Genomic DNA, 20,537 nt, shown 5'->3' with positions numbered 1-20,537 from the left:
ACGGTATACCTAAGACATGATACCTATTTACAGCAAGTAACTGTGAGTAACATCCATCCGTTATCCAAACCGCTTATCCTGCTCTCAGGGTCGCGGGGATACGGGGGCCTATCCTAGCAGTCATTCGGTGGCAGGCGGGGGAGACACCCTGGACAGGACGCCAGGCCATCACACACACACACACACACACACACACACATCTAGGGACAATTTAGTACAGCCGATTCACCTGACCTACATGTCTTTGGACTGTGGGAGGAAACTGGAGCACCCGGAGGAAACCCACGCAGACACGGGGAGAACATGCTAACGCCACACAGAGGACGACCCCCAAGGTTGGACTACCCCGGGGCTCAAACCAAGGACTTTCTTGCTGTGAAGTGACCGTGCTAACCACTGCACCACCATGCTGCCCGTGATGCAAAATATGCCATGAAAATTCCAATCTCATGGATAAATGCAGCGCCTTTTATATGGGACAAAAAAATGGGACAATAGGAATAAATAAATAAATAAATAGGACAACAAAGCATCTCTGATATAATAGCCGAAGGGTGACGGATCGCTGGTCATTTTAAATATTCCCCATTAGCATACTCCCGACTCCATCAAAGTATTCAGCAACAACTGGGCCAGCCTACAAAAATAGAGGATGTATCTGCTGGGTGGAATAGTACTTTGTATATGCTACAGAGTAAACTAGAACAGAAACGAGCACTATCTGCTTATGCAGCCGACTATGACTTGTCTTCAACCTTCTCCAGCAGTCAGCAGAAATTAATCAAAAATATGATTTCCAGGGCGTCCGGGTAGCATAGTGGTCCACTCCGCTGCCTACCAACACGGGGATCCCGACTCGAATCCCCGTGCTGCCCCCGGTGCGGTTGGGCATCCCTACAGACACAACTGGCCATGTTCGCAGGATGGGTAGCTGGACACGGGCACATGCCCCAGTCACCACACCAGTAACTGTGAGTAACAATAGCTGGCCAACTGATCATTGGTTTCGGTCGTTATGCAACTACATTGTTTATAAGGGTGGGGATACCTGCAGTCAGTTTAGACTGAAGAGGTCACTTAGTTGATGATGAAATGTTTCCCTCAAACATTGTGTCCAGATGAACTGATCCAACTTTCTTTGATCATGACCAATAAACTTTGCAATAAAAGACATTAATGTCCTGCCATCTGCACATCTGGCAATTTGGCTGTGGTGGGGGTGAAAGGTGGTTGATGAGAATGTAACGATTGTTGTTAAAGCATTGTTGTCTTGTAGAGAATCAAAAACCCATGAAATGGGACCGACATTCACAATAGTTATTATTGCAAAACAGTACATCGTTCTCCTGAGACCAAACCCCATTCTCCTAAAAGGATGCAGGGCCTGCTTTCAGGCACTGGCGTCATCACGACAAAGTACCTTAATGATGCCTTATTATCAGGCTCCACTAGATAAAAACAAAAGTATGCTTTTCCCCATAGTGTAGCAACCGTTGGCTCTCAGTAGACTTTTAAACCTCAGTGAGAGCTGGCCATGTCTACTTCTCTTCCTCATTTGTGAGCGGAGCGGGTCTCTCACCCTGGACCTCCGTCTCCAGCCGTGGCACCTTCTTGCAGTGGCTGGTGTGTGTCCAGCTGACTCTTCCCTCCACCTTCACTGCTGTAGGTGTGGTCAAGAGCACTTGGTGGGACCCCGCCCCCAGGGTCTCCAATGTTTCTCTTTTGGTCCTTTATCAGCACCCAATCTCCTGGCTTCAGGTCGTGCAGCTGACCCTCTATTGGCTGTGGAAGTGCCGATCTCACCTGCATGTGAAAGAACTCAGCGTTTTGTATAACTGTACACAATAATTAAGAATTACATCCTTGACGAGGTCTGTGCTGAGGACCTGCTTTTGCGGGGAAGGGCAATTCCAGTGTTCATGGGTCTGCCTGTGAGGATTTCAAAAGGCGAAAGACCTGTTGTAGCCCTCCCTCTTGCTCTCATGGCCATTGACACTAATGGTTGTGCCTATATATCCATGTGAGTCCTTTCTCATCACAGCCTTTGAGCAGTTTATTGTCCCATTTTCTCTCTCAACTACTCCACCACTCTGTGGATGATAGGCACAATGTTGCCTAAGATTGATACCCAAAAATGTTGAAAGTTGTTTAATAGCACTATTTAAAAATGTGTCCAGTTATCACTGCTGAACTTCCGTGGTATTCCCCATCTGGGAATAATCTCTTTTAATAGCACCTCTGCTACTGTGGAGGCATCTGCCTTTCCTGTAGGAAAAACTTCAGCCCACTTAGAAAACATATCAACAATCACAAGACAATATTTCTTTCCCTCACATGGTGTCAGTTCAATGAAATCCATCTGCAGGTGATCAACTGTTTGGTCAGGGGGAGGGTGGCTCAAGGCTTGTGTGATTTGCCCTCTTGTGGCATTATTTTTCAAACAAAATAAACATTGAATAAATAAACATTCTGTCACACAACATCGGACAGTGCCTTGCTAAATGACAGAAGGATTATGATGTATGTAATATTCAAACTGTCATCTCAAATAGGGAGACCAGGGCAAAGAGGGTTTTGAGCAGAGTCTTATTTGGTCCCTCTGAAATGTCTTGGCCCTGTAGAAAGGTCCAGCCATGATAAAAAGCTAAACCTGGCTCTGTTAAATATCAGGGCACTTACAAATAGGACCTTCTCTATAAATTATCTTATCTATGAGGAGAAGCTAGATTTTATTCTTCTAACAAAAACTTGGCTTGGTTCAGATGGAGCTGCCCTTCTAGCTGAAGCCTCTCCTCCCAACTACAGTTTCATCCACTCTATACGTGAGGGTAAGAGAGGTGGAGGACTGGCAGCCATTTTCTCAGATTTTTTTTAAAAATTTTAAATTTCCCCCCTTTTTCCCCCCAATTGTATCTGGCCAATTACCCCGCTCTTTTTGAGCCGTCCCGGTTGCTGCTCCACCCCCTCTCTGCCAATCCGGGCGGTGCCCCGACCGACCAGAGGAGGTGCTAGTGCAGCGACCAGGACAAACATCCATTTCCTACCTGCAGACACGGCCAATTGCGTTTGTAGGGACGCCCAACCAAGCCAGAGGTAACACGGGGATTCGACCCGGCGATCCCGTGTTGGTAGGCAACGGAATAGACTGCTACACTACCCGGACGCTTCTCAGATGTTTTTAAATGTAAGCGCTTGCAATCTAGGCAGTTTCTCATCCTTCGAGTACCAGGCAATCTTATTGGAAAGTCAATCTTCTGTGTTAATGGTTACTATTTATCGGCCCCCAAAGCATACAGCCTTATTTTTACCTGAAATATCAGAACTACGGTCGATTTGTTTTACTAATTATGACAGAATTCTAATTTCTGGGGACTTGAATTTGCATGTGGATAACGCATCGGACGGCAAAGCTATGGAGTTTGTACAGCTTCTGCTTTCCTTTGATTTTATTCAACATATTGTTGGGCCGACCCACAACATTGGCCACACCCTAGTTTTAGTGATCTCTAGAGGCCTGAATATTGCTGTTGACAAGATCGTTGATACTGATGTATCAGATCACTACTGTTTGTTTTTTCACATGATTGTCTCTGACTTAGCAAAAACAACACATAGTGTATCATAAGAAGACATTTTCTTAACCTAACTTCCCTCATCACATGCACAGTCTTCCTCTGTCAGATGATATTTCCTCAGTGCATGATAAAATTAACCACTTCAACTTTAAACTAGTCAGCTCTAGACATAGTGGTTCCTATGAAAACTAAGAAAAAAAATCATAGACTACAGTTATACACTTGAAGACTGAGCAAAGACGTTTGCTCAAGTGGGATTGCCGTAGAGCAGAGCGGATGTGGAAAAAAAGTAAGCTTACAATCCACGGCAAGATTTTTAGAAAATCTCTATTTGTTTATAACAAAGCTCTGTGCTGCGCAAGGCAGGCTAATTTGTCTGGCATTATAAATGAAAACAAGAACAACTCCAGAGTCTTATATTCCACAATTGATTGCCTTATAAATCCTCCCCAGTCTCATGAGCAGTTATGCCCTGCATCTAAATCAAAATGTGATGAGTTTGCATCATTCTTTGATAATAAAATCATTAATATCCGAGCAGGTATCATGAATAAGGTTGTTAATCCAAACATACAAACTGCTAGTAACGACTCCCGGGGAAATCTAATTTCCTTTTGCAAAATTAGTGAAGAAGAACTTCGTAAAACCATCTTGCAGATGAAGTCATCCACCTTCTCTCTGGATGCAATTCCCACTGCCTTTTATAAAGAGGTCTTAGATAATTTGATTGGTGATGTTTTGGATATTGTTAACTGTTCTTTAGAATCCCGATTCACTGAAAACAGCCATAGTAAAGCACTTACTCAAGAATAATCTTGATCTGTCGGTGCTTAGCAATTATAGGCCTATTTCTACTCTGCCTTTTCTGGGCAAGATTTTGGAAAAGGCAGTGTATAAACATTGGATGGGTTTTTGCATGAAAACAAGATTCATGATAAATTTCAGTCCGGTTTTAGAAAAGGACAGTGTTGAAGCAGCGCTTGTAAAAGTAGTCAACGATCCCAGAGTGGGGTACTCCTTGATCTGATGGCTGCCTTCAATACAGTCGCTCATGATATACTTCTAGACCGCCTTGAGAATTGGATTGGCCTTTCAGGCACTGCCCTACCATGGTTCTACACATATCTTACTGGCAGAATATATTTTGTTAGTCTTTCTGCCATGTCTCAGACAAACATGTAATTTTCTCAGGTATTCCACAGGGTTCCATTCTTGGTCCTTTATTGTTCTGCCTGTACATGCTGCCGCTTGCGGGAATTATCTGTGATCATGGAGTGAATTTCCATTTTTATGCTGATACTCAGTTATATTTTTCTGTAGCGCCAGATGACCCCAATGCTCTCAACCCCTTGATGAATTGCCTGTCTAGTATTAAACAATGGATGAGTGAAAACTTTCTCAAATTGAATGAAGACAAGACAGAAATTCTCATTATAGGTACTAATGCACAGAGAGAAATGATATCAAGTAGAATGGAAGTCTGGCTGTACAGAATAACATTGTAGTAAAAAACCTGGGTGTCATCATTGACTCTGAGTTGGATTTTAAATCACATATCAACAATGTTACCTAAAAAAATATTGCTAGAATTAGACCCTACCTCTCCCTGGAAGACGCCAAAAAGGTGACACATGCTTGTATCTCTTCGCGTCTAGACTACTGCAATGCACTTCTTACTGGTTTACGCAAAAAAAAAGAGAGGCTGCAACTAGTACAGAACGCGGCAGCAAGGGTCGTAACAAAAACCAGGACGAGAGATCACATTACCCCAGTTTTAGCATCTTTACACTGGCTTCCTGTAGCATTGAGGATTGATTTAAATTTATTTTACTTGTGTTTAAAGCTCTACATGGTTTAGCACCCTCATACCTATCTGACTGCTTATCTGATTATGTTCCGAGCTGCTCTCTTAGATCCTTTGGTGCTGGCCTGCTCAATGTCCCTAGAATGAACTACAAAAGGTATGGCGAAGCAGCATTTTGTTTTTATGCACCGACGACTTGGAATAAACCCCCAACAAATAAGAAAAGCAACGTCAATAGATACTTTTAAGAATCCGCTCAAGACCTATTTCTGTCTTCTTGCTTTTAATTAATTCCACTTTATATTTATATTTATTTTTATTCTTATTTTTTTTTATCTTGTACTGTGGTTTTATTTCTTGCCTTGTTTTATGTTTTTTGCCTAGGTCTGTGTTTTATTTATTTTAACTTATCTGTATTGTTGTTGAGTTTTATTGTTGCCCCTGTTTTTAATGTACAGCACTTTGAGCTGCATTTTATGTATGAAAGGTGCTATACAAATAAAGTTCATTATTATTATTATTATTATTATTATTTTGAAAACATTTTTTGGGAATAATTTGTGAAGCCTCTCATAAACCAATGTTTGTTGACCGGTCCACCATCCTCCTCTTTTGACACATGGTCTTTCCCTTGTGCCATTTTTAAGTAAAAAGGAAACAAACAGGCAGGCAAGGATGTCTGTCCTCATGACTGCCATATTTACATATGTGCACATAGCCTTTTTCTTCTTTTCCCTCTCTGTCTCTCTTCATAAAACCTTTTCCGTCCACAGTCTGTGTGAATGGTCTGTCTGGAACAGGTAGTCCTAAAGTATCCGCGGTAGTCAAAGTCTGTTTTAGTTGAGTGAGAGCTGCGTTAGCAGCCTCTGTCTATGTCATATTTTCAGTTGGTTTTAGTCCATGGTCATGCATAATACATAATAGTGGAGCCTCCAGGGATTCATAGTTACAGATCCACTGTCAATAATGGCATGTAATCCCTAAAAATTACAATAATTGCCTCTTAGTGAAAGGTTTCGAATTTTGAGGATGGCTTCCACTCATTTTGAGCTCAGTGGTTTACCTTTTTTAGAGAACTGGTCCCCTAGAAAGGTAACTTTTTCCTAGACAAATTGCAATTTACTCAGACTGGCCTTGTGGCCCTGCTCTGCCAGATGTTTTAGCAAGCTTGTTTTGTTGATGAACAGATCATCAAACCATTGACATACTGTATCAGCACATTCCCTGCTGCGAGACCTAAATTCTCCAGACTTGCATGGAAAACCTCAAGTAGACTGCTTAGAACTCAACATAACCTTGGGGCAAAGCAAACCAATACTGAGAGCCTAGGTGCTCACGGACACTGCTGCATTTTGTTTGTAAGTCTTGCATGAATTGCCAGTCTGCTGGCTGATTCTCCAGCCTTATCTTTTTAACTGGAAAGACAGGAATCCTCACTGGTGACTGAGCACAAGGGATAATGTCTCCTGCTGCTAGCAAACTGTAAAACACTGGTGTTATAACTATTACTACATCTGGTTTGAGCGGATATTGTGACATGGACGGTATGTGCTCTTGGGTGTCACATGGAGGACTTCAGCCCCTTTAGCTAACCCCACATCGTAATTATCTGTAGCCCATAACATTTGTGGTACTCCTTGCAACTCTGGTGAGTGAATGGTTAACTGAAGGGAAATTTCCCCACCCCCTCAAGTTGAATTTATTGCTCTGTGCTAAATGCACAGTCCGTTTTCCCATAAAAGTGCTCTGAAATGGGCATTTATATGCTTACATTAGAGGTGAGTATTGCACTCCTTCTCCCCTAGTCTCCCACATGCAGTCTTGTGAACACCGAGTGACCCATGGCCCTAAATCCTTCCACTGGATGTCACATGTTTTTGATAGACACACGTGGTGTTGAGTTATACTCCCAGTGGAGCTGGGCTATGGCGGGGGTCAGCACAACTGTCAATGTACACATATCATTATCTCAATACATCCAATCACTAGTCATAAGATCACTGTCTTTCTCTTACCTGAACCAAACTTTCTCAAACTCATCAACTCCTTCACTTACATTGGCTGTGACATGCAAATCAGATTCTTGCATGGACATGTGCTATGGTGACATGTGAGTGTGTGCTACTTTTAAGCAAATCGGAGGTTATTGATCTTGGCCCTGATGATGGCAGATCCCATCGATATATGTACAGTGGCTGGCTTGCCATGCCCTAATTGTACATACTGACCTGGGATGGTTGATATTCTAGTGACATTTATTCCTTCCTCAGTATCAAGCCCACTGCACACATCAAATTTTTGGCTAACAGATTAACAGGGCAACATTTGGAAAAAAGGAAAGAGAGTCTATTTTCCCCTGTCACCGTCTTACATGACAACTGGCAATGCTGTGGTATATAATTCTCTTACTGCAACGCCTGATACTCCTACAGTGTTAATATATCTACCACTCAAGGGGGCTGGGGATTACCAAAATATGGAGGGACAAGGATTTCCATTTACATTGTATTTTTGTTTTTGGTTTTTTTCCCCCCACCCAATGCTCCTTCCAATAAAATATTATTGAAAAAAATTACAGATACATGTTTTTCAATATAATATTATCCTATAGTTATTCTTTGTCACCTGTGCTGGGATCTTTTTGTATTATTAGCAATGTCCTTTATCTTGGGATAGAATGGAACAGAGCAAATCGGAGTTGTGATATATGGTCATTGGTAAAAAGTTCTGTCAATCTTCCTTACCTGTAGAGGGCACTCTCTCCGCCCCGGGATGTAACCTGGAATATAAGTAAAAACAGTTCAGTAAAAACGTTATAGTCACGTTACCTGAGTGTCTCCATGAGTCATTAAATTATCACTGCAAGAATGACATAAATTAACATTTCAATTATTTAGGCCTAAAGGTTTTTTACGCCGAGTCATGCGACCTCTAAGACACCAAAACAGAAAAAAGACGCAGCGAAAACTTGATGCATCTTTGACAGATTTTGGTTTGATTAATCAACTAAAAACAGCACAAATAAAATATATCCAACTAATATCCTTTTTAGTAGTCAGCCTATACAAAAACCTCCTGGCTGCATTTACAGCGTATAGGCTCTAATACTGCAGGAACATTTGAGTAAGTTAAGTTTACAGTGAGGGCTGATTCAATAATCCCCTTCCTAAATTTAGTTTCTCTAAAAGGCCATTCGGTTAAGATGAATAAAAAAAAATAAAAGATTCGATGAACTGAATTTATTTTTGTTAGAATCGCCTTAACAACACTCCAAACAATTTTCATCTTTAAACATGGAAATGTGATTGTCCATTGAGAACTGGAAATCCTATCTGAGTCCTTGCAGAGCAAACCCAAACCACGAGTAGTTCTCTACTACATTTGCAGCCCCGCAAGACTGATGATGGGGGGGCAAGACTTTCGTGCAAATGAACGCAATTAGAATTTAGATTAGACCTCCTTGGGAGACAATATTTCATAATGAGGCTGAACTTGGCTTCTTATTCAACAGCTTCTTACTCGTATGTTCCGTTCCACCTTAAAGGTGATGTTATGTGGGAGCCCTGTTTAGTCATTTTTCAAAAGACTATTCTATAAGGAATGCAGAAAAAATCTTCGGTCAAAAGAAAAAAAATGAAACACTGACTGTCCAGTTTGCAATTTTGTATGGAACGTATTTCAGAATGTGGAAAATATATATTTAAAAACTGAGATTAACAAAATGTGGCATGTTAGACTATACATAGTTAAATGATCAAATAACATGATTGCTGTTTCTGCTTACTTACAATGGTTCTTCCTACTACCAAAATACTGACTTTTAAGAAATTTTGTTGTAGCATTTCTTTATTAGGACCCTCTGAACATAGCATGTGTGATTATATGGTCATAATGCAATGTGATTGAACTTTCTGCTTAATTACTATGGTCCTTCCTCCTTAATAACAAAAAGTATCAACAATCTGATACTATGGTGTCACACTGTATAAGTCTGTATCACCACAACTCCAATGAAATGGAGCTGTGAGGCATGGCTACAGTCTAAGTTCGTTTGTATAAAAATGCCCTTCAGTATAAAAGTATTGATCTTATTGTTGCACAGTGGTTTTTGACCATATTGACAAAATGATCATAAAGGGCACCATGTCTTGTTTGTGCAGTTGCACACTTATACTTATTCAATTTAACCCCCTGACATATGTTGCGATATAAAATGATTATAAATAATTAAGATGAATAGTCAGTTAACTTCTTTTTGCAATGACCTGTGAGGCCTCTCACCTGTGTGGATCATGACATGTCGTTTGAGATGCCATTTTGAGCCGAACCCATTTCCACAATCGCAGCACCTGAATGGCTTCTCCCATGTATATGAGTCCTTCCGTGCCTTAGTAAATCTGGCTTCCGGGTAAACATTTTCCCGCATGTGGTGCATCTGAATGGCTTCTCCCCTGTATGAGTCCTTATGTGCATTTGTAAATTTGACTTCTGGGTAAACATTTTCCCGCATGTGGTGCATTTGAATGGCTTCTCCCCTGTATGAGTCCTTTCGTGCATTTGTAAACTTGACTTCTGGGTAAACATTTTCCCGCACGTGGTGCATCTGAACGGCTTCTCCCCTGTATGAGTCCTTACGTGCGTCTGTAAACTTGACTTCTGGGTAAAAATTTTCCCACACATGGTGCATCTCAAGGGTTGCTCCCCTGTATGAGTCCTAATGTGTACTTGTAAATTTGACTTGTGGGTAAACATTTTCCCGCACGTGGTGCACCCGAATGGCTTCTCCCCTGTATGAATCCTTATGTGCCTTTGTAAATTTGACTTGTTGGTAAACGTTTTCCCGCACGTGGTGCATCTGAATGGCTTCTCCCCTGTATGAGTCCTTAGGTGCGTTTGAAAATTTGACTTCTGGGTAAACATTTTTCCGCATATGATGCATCTGAATGGCTTCTCACTTGTATGAGTCCTTACGTGCATTTGTAAAATTGACTTGTGGGGAAAATTTTTCCCGCACGTGGTGCATCTGAATGGCTTCTCCCCTGCATGAGTCCTTAAGTGCATTTGTAAATTTGAATTGTGGGTAAACATTTTCCCGCACGTGGTGCATCTGAATGGCTTCTCCCCTGTATGAGTCCTTACGTGCCTTAGTAAATCTGACTTCTGGGTAAACATTTTCCCGCACGTGGTGCATCTGAATGGCTTCTCCCCTGTATGAGTCCTTACGTGCCTTAGGAAATTTGACTTATGGGTAAAAAATTTCCCGCACGTGATGCATCTGAATGGCTTCTCCCCTGCATGAGTCCTTGTATGCCTTTCTATGTTATTCTTACAGGTAAAATCTCTCCCACAAGTGGTGCATTTGAAAGGCTTTTCCCCTGTGTGAAATGTCTCGTGAATTTTGAAAATTTCCAAATTGTAAAGCACTTTCCCACAAATCTTGCACTTGTTGTAGGGCTTTTTGTAAGGTTTCAACCTTGCTTTCGGAGTTGAACCCATTTCCTCACAGTTTTGGTGACTGCAAGTATGGTCAGCTTCACTCTTAGTTACATGACAGCAGTTAGAGAGGGTATGGTGGTCACTTGTTGGTACTGATATTAAAAAGTTGCCTTTGGCATGCAGTTGTATCAGTTCGAATGAGGTGACAGCTGGGGGTTCTGTCTGGGTTTGGTAGATTTGCGAGGGCAGAGGCGGATCATTTCCATCACAAAGAGGAGTAAATATGGACTCAGAGGTATCAGCTACCTCCTGCAATGGAAGTTGGTCTTCCTGTGGACTGATGCAGAGTTCCTGTTGTTCCTCCTTGACCAGTCTGGGGCTCCTCTCCTGCTCACCATGCTGCTGATTAGATAACTGTACAAAGTCTGGATAGAGGGAAAAACAAAATCAATGCTGTTATTTGCATCTCCAGAGGTAGTTTAAATTTGTGTAGCGTTGCGAGGACGGAGGCTGAGCTATACCATGATCATTTCCATCACAAAGAGGAGCAAATATGGACTCAGCGGTATCAGCTACATCCTGCAATGGAAGTTGTTCTTCCTGTGGACTGATCCAGAGTTCCTGTTGTTCCTCCTTGGTCAGTCTGGGGCTCCTCTCCTGCTCACCATGCTGCTGATTAGATAACTGTACAAAGTCTGGATAGAGGGAAAAACAAAATCAATGCTGTTATTTGAATCTCCAGAGGTAGGTCAAATTTGATTCAGGATACCTATTAAAGTTTGGCCGTAGTGGCACATCCCATTTACGTATCTTAGTTGAACCTAGACTAGGTGTAGGTTAAATTTATGTAGCGTTACAAGGACAGAGGCTGATCTTTACCATCATCATTTCCATCACAAAGAGGGGTAAATATGGACTCCCCAGATGTATCAGCTACATCCTGCAATGGAAGCTGGTCTTCCTGCGGACTGATCCAGAGTTCCTGTTCTTCCTCCTTCACGAGACTGGGGCTGCTCTCCTGCTCATGATGCTGCTGATCAGATAAATGTACAATGCCTGGAGAGGGAAATGCAAAATCAATGCTGTTTTTTTACATCTACAGAGGTATGTCAAATTTGATTCAGGATACCTATTCAAGTTTGGCTGTAGTAGCATATCCTGTTTACATATCTTAGAGACTGTTTACGTACCATAGAGACTAGGTGTAGCTTCCCCCTATTGACAGATTTTTTTCCACAGATTATACCCAGGGGAAGCTACACCTAATCTGTATAGTTTACCTACGATACATAAACAGGATGTACCGTTACAGCTTATGGTTTGTATGATTATCTCAGTGACCTATAACATCTGTAACTTTCTTCCATCTTTTCTTAACTTGTTGGTAGGCAGCAGTGAACATCACATTCAGAACACTATGGATTTTGTGGATAAGGTGAGGGATATCATTATGGAGGGGGATGAAACAATGGGCTTATGATGTTAAGTCTCTCTTCACGTGCATTCCAGATGATTAAGCAGTGGAGTTAGTCAGTATGAAGTTACAAAATGACCTCACTCTTAGCAATAGGACCACCCTTAACACTGACCAAGAGTGTCTGCTCCTGAAGTCGTGTCTTCAGTCCATGTACTTCACATATAGGGGGACAGTACTATAGGCAGAGACATGGGTGTGCTATGGGTTCCCTAGTCTCACCTGTAGTGGCCAACTTGTACATGGAGTAAATGGAAAGGAGAGCTCTGATGTCCTATCCAGGGACACATGGGTTAAAGTTAAATCTCAGGATGTACCACATTTCATCAACCACATTAACTCTGTGGACAACTACATCAAGTTCACCAGGGAGGATGTCAAAGACGACGGGTTAGCCGTCTTAGACTCTGAAATTGCAATTGGTGATGGGGGGCATTTGATTGTTGTTGATGTTACCATAAACCAACATATACTGATCAGTACTTAAGTTTTGACTCTCATCATCCACTGGAGCACAAACTAGGAGTCAGAAAAAGCTTGTAAGCCTCCGCGGCCAACTTCCGTAACTTGGAGCTAGCCAAGGCAGCACGGACGTGTGAGGGGAGCTGATGGTGGAACAGCTGGCCGAAAAGGAAGGCTGGGTCGCATGAACCCAGCATAGTCAGCATCTTGTCCATTAGTTCCGATGGCTTGCCGTCCCCCAAGCCTTGCAGAGAAAACAACCAGTCCGCCTGCTCCACATCTGCTAGCTCAAAGGCTGCAGCAAGTGTCTTTTAATTGTGTCGTGCTTATGAAAGGGCGGCAGGGCTTGCAGCAGGCCCAATATCCGTGACACCGTAGATGTTCCGAGTGCCGCCACGACGTAGTAGTACTTGGTCTCATCCACGGTGCTGTTCCTAATGGCGAACTCGGCTTCGATGTGAGCGAACTACGCTGCCGCAGCCATCTCCCAGTAGTCGGGCAGTTTGAGCGAGACGGCGTTAACCACTGCCGACATTATATCTGAATTAAATCACCTGTGTAGCCTAACTCATCTGAATGATGAGAATAATCTTAAACTCATTCAATTGCAGTCGAAAGTAGATGACCTTTACACAGAAAAGGCAAAAGGTGCATTCATTCGCTCAAGAGCAAGATGGATTGAGGATGGCGAATAGAATTCATTGTATTTCTTTTCATTCGGAAAAAATAGACTAAAAAAGCTATAAACAAACTCTATGTGAATAACGATCAGGATACGATTGATGATCACAATTTATAAGACCCTTTATAGTTCTAAATACTCTAATCAAGAGGCTGATTTTTTTTCCCTGGGTTTGCTAAAAGACTATATTCCTAAAATAGATGAGGATTTTAAAGGTCTAACAGAAGCTGAAATGTCTATAACAGAGTTGGACAATGCCATTTCACAGATGCCTACTGGAAAGTCTCCGGCCCAGATGGCCTCACATCTGAATTTTACCAACACTTTTGGTCTGGAATTAGAGAACTGATTAATGACGCTTTCAACAAGTGTATAGATCATTATATTTTGTCACCAACTATGAAACAAGGTATAATCATGCTTTTCCAAAACCAAACAAAACCAAAGGTTATCTTTGGACAATTTGAGGCATATTACATTCCTTTGTGGCGATTACAAGCTTTTAGCACATGTTTACGCCAATAGATTTAAAAAAATGTCTAAGTAAACTAATTGATGAAGTACAGACCACATTTATCAAAGGTAGACATATTCACAATCATACTAGATTCGTTTTAGATTTGCTTGACTACAATTCATTGATCCCACATGATAGTTTAATTTTATTCTTAAGATTTTTTTAAAAAGTTTTTTAGACTGTGGAACACGCCTTCTTGTTTAAAGCCTTGGACATGTTTGGTTTTGGTCCTAACTTTTGCAGTGGTATTCAAATGCCCTACAGTGATATAAACAGTAGTGTATCTCTCAGCCATGGTTTTTCAATGAGGTTCCCTGTTAAACGGGGATTTAGAGAGGGGTGTCCGATTAGTCCCTTAATGTTTATTTTAGCTGCAGAATTGATTGCGATGCACTTTAAAAACTCCTCGGACATCCAAGGTATTGAAATACTGGGGAAATATTGAATAATAGGTCAATTTGCGGACGACACTGCACTTTTTTCTAAAAAACAAAGATATGGTTTCAAAAGCAATTGATAAAATAAGTCTTTTCTCTAAAGCATCTGGTCTGACCTTAAACCTTAGAAAGTGTGAACCTTTGGCTGTTCAAAGCTGTGAAAGTAGTATAGCTAACATCCCAGTTAAAGATGAGGTAAAATGCCTTGGTTTAGTAATAACAAAAAACTTGCAGAACAGAGAAGTATTGAATGTTATTCCCAGGGTGAAAGCCATTCAAAAATCTTTAAACCATTGGCTCACACGATACTTAGTATCTATATTGGTCGAATCCTTCTGTCCAAAACTGAAAGTTTATCAAGGCTGGTCTACCCATGCCACTCATTATTTGCGCAAATCACAATTACTGAGGGATTATGTTAACGGTGGTTTAAGAGCCACTGATCTGGAATCTGTTATTGCGGCTTTTAGAGTCAAATGGTTAAAAGAATGCATTTCTCAACCTCATTCTATGTGGTATCATATTCCTAATAAATTATTTAACAAGGTTGGAGGGATTGACTTCTTATCCAAAGGAGCTGAATCAAGTGCAACTGGACTTGGTATATATCCGTGAAGACGTTTCGCCTCTCATCCAAGAGGCTTCCTCAGTTCGTGCCTTTCTAACTAGACCAAGCTAGCCTGACTGGCTGGTGATGAGACTCAGAATTTATCCTCTAGGAGTCGTTGTCAGAGCTGTTGATATGCGTGGCTCTTTGTGATCCGATATTTACCAACGCCCATCGCTAACAGAGCCATAGATATGAGTGGCTCTTTTGTGTGCCGATGTTTGGCCGCGCCCGTCGCCATCAGAGCTATTGATTTGCATTTGTTTAGCAGCGACGGTCATTGGGGTGTTAGTTTGGACTTCATTATTCAGTGGTCATGAGAGTGGTTGGAGCCGTTAGTGACCGACTGTTGTTCTTGGAGGCTAGGCTTCTTGAGTCTCCTGGGTAGAGATGAGAGGACGGCATTGTAAGTGGGAGATAGGTGGTGTAGCAGACCTCCTCCTCTGTTGAGGGATGGTTTTTCCAGTTTCGCAGAGATGGCTTCCTTCGCCCCTCTTTCAAACCATCTACCTTCCCTGTCCAAACTGTGTACGTTGCTGTCCTCGAAGGAGTGTGTCTTCTCCTTTAGGTGTAGATCGACTGCTGAGTCTTGTCCTGAGGAGTTTGGCCTTCTGTGTTGGGCCATCCGTTTGTGTAGTGGTTGTTTGGTTTCTCCTATGTATAGGTCAGTGCAATCCTCATTGCATTGTACGGCATACACCAGATTGCTTTTCCGGGTGTGTGGTACACGGTCTTTGGGATGAACCAGTCTTTGTCGGAGTGTGTTGCTGGGTTTGAAGTATACCGGGATGCGGTGTTTGTTGAAAATTCTCCTGAGTTTCTCGGAGACCCCAGAAACATACGGGATTACTATGCTATTCCTTCTGTTCCTTTTCTCCTTGTCGCTCACCTGGTTGGTCTTTTTGGGACGTCTTGCAGTTTTCACAAAGGTCCAACTGGGGTAGCCGCAGGTTTTTAAGGCTCCCCTCAGGTGTTTGTGTTCTTCCCGGTGGGCCTGAGTGCTGCTGGGCACATTGTCAGCTCTGTGTTGCAGAGTTCTGATGACACTCAGATTGTATTCCAGAGGGTGGTGTGAGTCGAAAAGTAGATATTGGTGTGTGTGTGTAGGTTTCCTGTAAACCTCAATGTGGAGGCTCCTGTCTCCCCCAATGTGGGCGTCACTGTCCAAGAAGGGCAAACTGTTGTTCTTTACGTCTTACCTTGTGCAGGGCTCTACACTAACTTTTTGCATTGGTTGCACTGGTGCGCCTAACCTTTTTTTTAGGTGCACCAGCACAAAATTTGGGTGCACCCACATTTTTCATTGCGTCGCCTTTAACACCAAAAGGTCTCCTTTTTATCGCTCTTCTGTCATATAATGTGAACGATTTTTTAAAACAATAAGGTGTAGAAAAAGCTTGTCTTTATTTTAAACACAATATATAAAGAATATATATATATATATATATATATATATATATATATATATATATAAAGAAAAATAAAGTGTTTAAAGTGCTACACTGTGCTTAAATTGAACATTTAAAACCTTTAAACATTTCCAAATATAAGTGACAGTAGGGCTGGTTGAAGGAGTAGGCTTCGTTTTTTTTAATGAAAAAACTTTCAATGGCTCTACCCCTCTTCATTTTCACTCGTTTTGTCGCGTAGACCTATAGGCTGTTATTTTCCCGTTCAAGTTCTCTGGCGCTCGCATTTTTTGAACTGACACTACTTAGAGCAGTGAAAAGGACCACAGCCAATCAGAGGCAAGGACCCGCCCGAGCTCTGTCTCTTATTGGTTTAGACCACGATACCATCAGGAGAACACAGAGAGATACTGCGCTTGCGAAAGAGATTTCAGCGTTCACCCGAGCAGCATCGGCTGCACCAATGCGACCTATAATTTTTTTCAGTCGCACTCTTAAAAATGTTGGTCGCACTGTCGAGCCCTGCCCTTGTGAACTTAATGTTCTTGTCCACTGAGGTGATGTGTTTGGTAAACGCTTTCACCTCTTTGTGTTTGGATTTTGACCCATGTGTCGTCCACATATCTGAACCAGTGGCTCAGAGGTGTTCCTCTGAAGGAGTTCAGGGCCCTGTGTTCTACCTCTTCCATGACTTCTTGCTGAAATGTGATTTTGATGTGTCTAAAATTTCTGTAAAGCTGTCCAACTTCCACGAACAAGCGCTACTTTTTGGGAAAATGTTATTTACCCACAATTTTTTTCACAACACAATTCTCTTTTGTGGAACAACAGGGTTATTACCGTTAATAGAAAATCCATGTTTAAGACTGATGGGAATAACAATGGTTTATTATTTGTTTAAGATTTATTGAATTCTAATGGTCACTTGTTATCTTTTGAAGAATTTACTAGAAAGTATAAAATTACTATTACAAGTAAAGGTTACGAGAATCCGCAAAGCAATTCCCATTCCCTTACTTCAATTGATACAAAGCAGTATGCAGTTTTATTTGATTTCACCTTCTTTGCCTTCTCTAAGAGTTTGTGATGTAAATTTGATGGATAAAAAAATGTAATAACAAAACAGTTATTCTGGTTTTTAAACAGAAACAGTTTGGAGACTTCAACTCATGCTCTGTACGTGATAATGTAGAGGTCCCCCTTAGGAGGAAGCCCTTTTCTTTTTATCTGTCATGTCCTGTTGCTCCTTAAGTCAAAGAAACCCGTTTTAAAACACTATCAGCGATATACCCTGTTAATGATTTTCTACATAAGCGATTTAAATTTCAAGTGGATCCTTGCGTCTTCTGTTCTTCTGAGGCTGAAACCATTGACCATTTATTTTTTATTTGTTCTTATGCTAATTTGTTCTGGTCTAATATCCATAATTGGTTGTCTTTAAAATGAGTAAATTTACCTTTATTTACATACACTGATTATAATCTACTTCATGGATAATCTAGAGGCAAACATCTCAGATACTATTAATCTTGTGATTCTTTTGGGTAAATATCATTTACATACTGGGAAGGGGAAGGCAGCCCTCCCTCTTTTACCATGCCTTTTTTTTGTACATTTTCACATTACGTCAAATCATTGAATTATTTGGGGGAAAAAACTAACACAAAAGAACAAATAATGTTTCCGTCTATATCTAGGCCCTTGCTTTTATAATTTCTCTTAACCTGCTCCTTTGTGCTCTCCATCTCTTCACCTAATTGTTTCTTTGTTTTGTGTTTGAATTTGATGTGACGTTGTTGCCACCATTCCACCACTGTCTGAACTTTGTTTCTTTTTGTACACTTATTCCCCATCTTGTTTTGTATATTCCTTTGTATTCAATTAGCCACTACCGCTGCACTGGTAGAATCATTTTCCATGGCTCATATCGGGGTCACTCAACAATGTGGAGGATTTAGGAAAGGAGACGAGACCGCTTCTCCTTTTGACCACAGCCGTGGGGTCGTTCATTTCCCCCAACTAACTTCAAGTGAACAGTTAACAATATCAAAACCTCAGCCTCGTGTCTACCCACAATCCCCCCTGCTAACCCCTGAACCCACTGGCTTAAAGGTGGACCACTCCTTCGAGGACAGCAAGGTACACATTTTGGACAGAGAAGATAGATGGTTTGAAAGAGGGGTGAAGGAAGCCATCTATGCGAAACTGGAAAAACCATCCCTCAACAGAGGAGGAGGTCTGCGACACCACCTATCTCCCACTTACAATGCCGTCCTTTCATCTCTACCCAGGAGACTCAGGAAGCCTAGCCTCCAAGAACAACAGTCGCTCACTAACGGCTCCAACCACTCTCATGACCACTGAACAATGAAGTCCAAACTAACACCCCCAACCACCGTCGCTGCTAAACAAATGCAAATCAACAGCTCCGATAACGACGGGCGCGGCCAAACATCGGTACACAAAAGAGCCACGCATATCAATAGCTCTGACAACGACTCCTAGAGCAGCGTTTCTCAAACCTCTCCTGGCGGACCACTTGTCCTGCATGTTTTAGAGCTCTCCCTGCTCCAACACAGCTGATTTAAATGATCAGTTTTGTTATTAGGCAGCTTCGGGAGCTCATAAAGAGTTGATCATTTGAATCAGCTGTGTTGGAGCAGGGAGAGATCTAAAACATGCTGGACAAGTGGTCCGCCAGGAAAGGTTTGAGAAACGCTGTCCTAGAGGATAAATTCTGAGTCTCATCACCAGCCAGTCAGACTAGCTTGGTCTAGTCAGAAAGGCACGAACTGAGGAAGCCTCTTGGATGAGAGGCGAAACGTCTTCACGGATATATACCAAGTCCAGTTGCACTTGATCCAGCTCCTTTGGATTCTCATGGTGAACATGTAACCTGCAAGTAGGTCACTACAGTCTCAAATAAATAAAATAATATAACAAAATAAACACACATTAAGGTGCAGCATTTAGAAAATTGACTGTGCTTGAACGTCACTATACTTGTATTCAGCAGCTTTCAGCTTCACATCAGGACTGTGCAACATAAATGTTCCCTCAAATAAATAAACAATCACGAAACCGTCCAGACCCACGGCGCACCTGATGGAGATAGTGACTGAAGTCTCTGCACAGTTTCAAAAATTTGCTCAGAGGCCTTATTCTCGTTAGGCTTTTGATGGATATAAACGACAGCACAGCGACCCTCTACAGCGCACCCGCGAAGCAGGGAGCAAGCTGGAAGAACAAGAAAAAGAAGTAAAACAAAGGTCGGGATGCTTCCACGTAAGTGCCTAATCACAAATAAGATTAAAGAGGTGCCCTTTAAAATCATTCATAAATATTATCCCGCCAATCACTACATGCAGAAATTAAAAAAGAGTCGCAACGACGAACTGTTCTTTCTGTGATGAACAGCCAGAGACGGTGTTACACCTGTCTGTGAATGTTCTCCTTCATCCGGGTCATGGTTCTCCAAAGGAGGTGAATCAAGTGCAACTGGACTTGGTATATATCCGTGAAGACGTTTCGCCTCTCATCCAAGAGGCTTCGTCAGTTCGTGCCTTTCAGACTAGACCAAGCTAGAATGACTGGCTGGTGATGAGACTCAGAATTTATTCTCTTGGGAGTCGTTGTCAGAGCTATAGATGTCCAGAGGAATAGATGTCCATGGCTCTTTGTGTCCCGATGGTTACCAACGCCCGTCGCTAACAGAGCCATAGATATGAGGTGTTACACCTGTTTTGGGACTGCTCTCTCACACCAAGAAATGCTGGCAAGACCTTTGCAGATTTGTCATTGATCATCTTTCCAGACTTTGTTTTATTATGGGAGAACGTAGTATTTGGTCTCTTTAAACACCCAATAAAAGGTGATACATATTTTTTCATACTAAATCTATTAATTTTTCCTTCTTTCAGCTTTTTCCCTGTTTTTCAGGGGTCGCCACAGCAGATTTTACAGTTTCCATCAGGACCCTGTGAGGGCACAGTACCAATGACCGTTGTGCGATCCGATATGGTCTTGTCAATCTGCATATTGATTTGGCAAAATTTTACGTCGGATGCCCTTCCTGACACAACCACTAACCCTATGGACGGGGGCACAGGTAAAGCGCTGGATGCCACCTCAGTA

At 41.9% G+C, this 20,537-nt stretch overlaps 1 protein-coding gene across 1 annotated transcript; it reads right to left on the bottom strand.

Moving 5' to 3' along the window:
* Positions 1–1,575: 1,575 nt before the first annotated feature.
* Positions 1,576–10,875, bottom strand: LOC130124315 (gastrula zinc finger protein XlCGF8.2DB-like). Its single transcript, XM_056293775.1, has 3 exons — positions 10,105–10,875; positions 9,907–10,020; positions 1,576–1,803 (listed from the first exon to the last, which is right to left on the bottom strand). The coding sequence occupies exons 1-3, from the start codon at positions 10,873–10,875 to the stop codon at positions 1,576–1,578; spliced, it is 1,113 nt and encodes a 370-aa protein (XP_056149750.1).
* Positions 10,876–20,537: the final 9,662 nt, after the last annotated feature.

The sequence above is a fragment of the Lampris incognitus genome, chromosome 14 (genome assembly GCF_029633865.1).
Source record: "Lampris incognitus isolate fLamInc1 chromosome 14, fLamInc1.hap2, whole genome shotgun sequence".
NCBI lineage: Eukaryota > Metazoa > Chordata > Actinopteri > Lampriformes > Lampridae > Lampris > Lampris incognitus.
The sequence above is the reverse complement of the archived record's forward strand: the minus strand, read 5'-3'. Positions and strand labels throughout refer to the sequence as shown.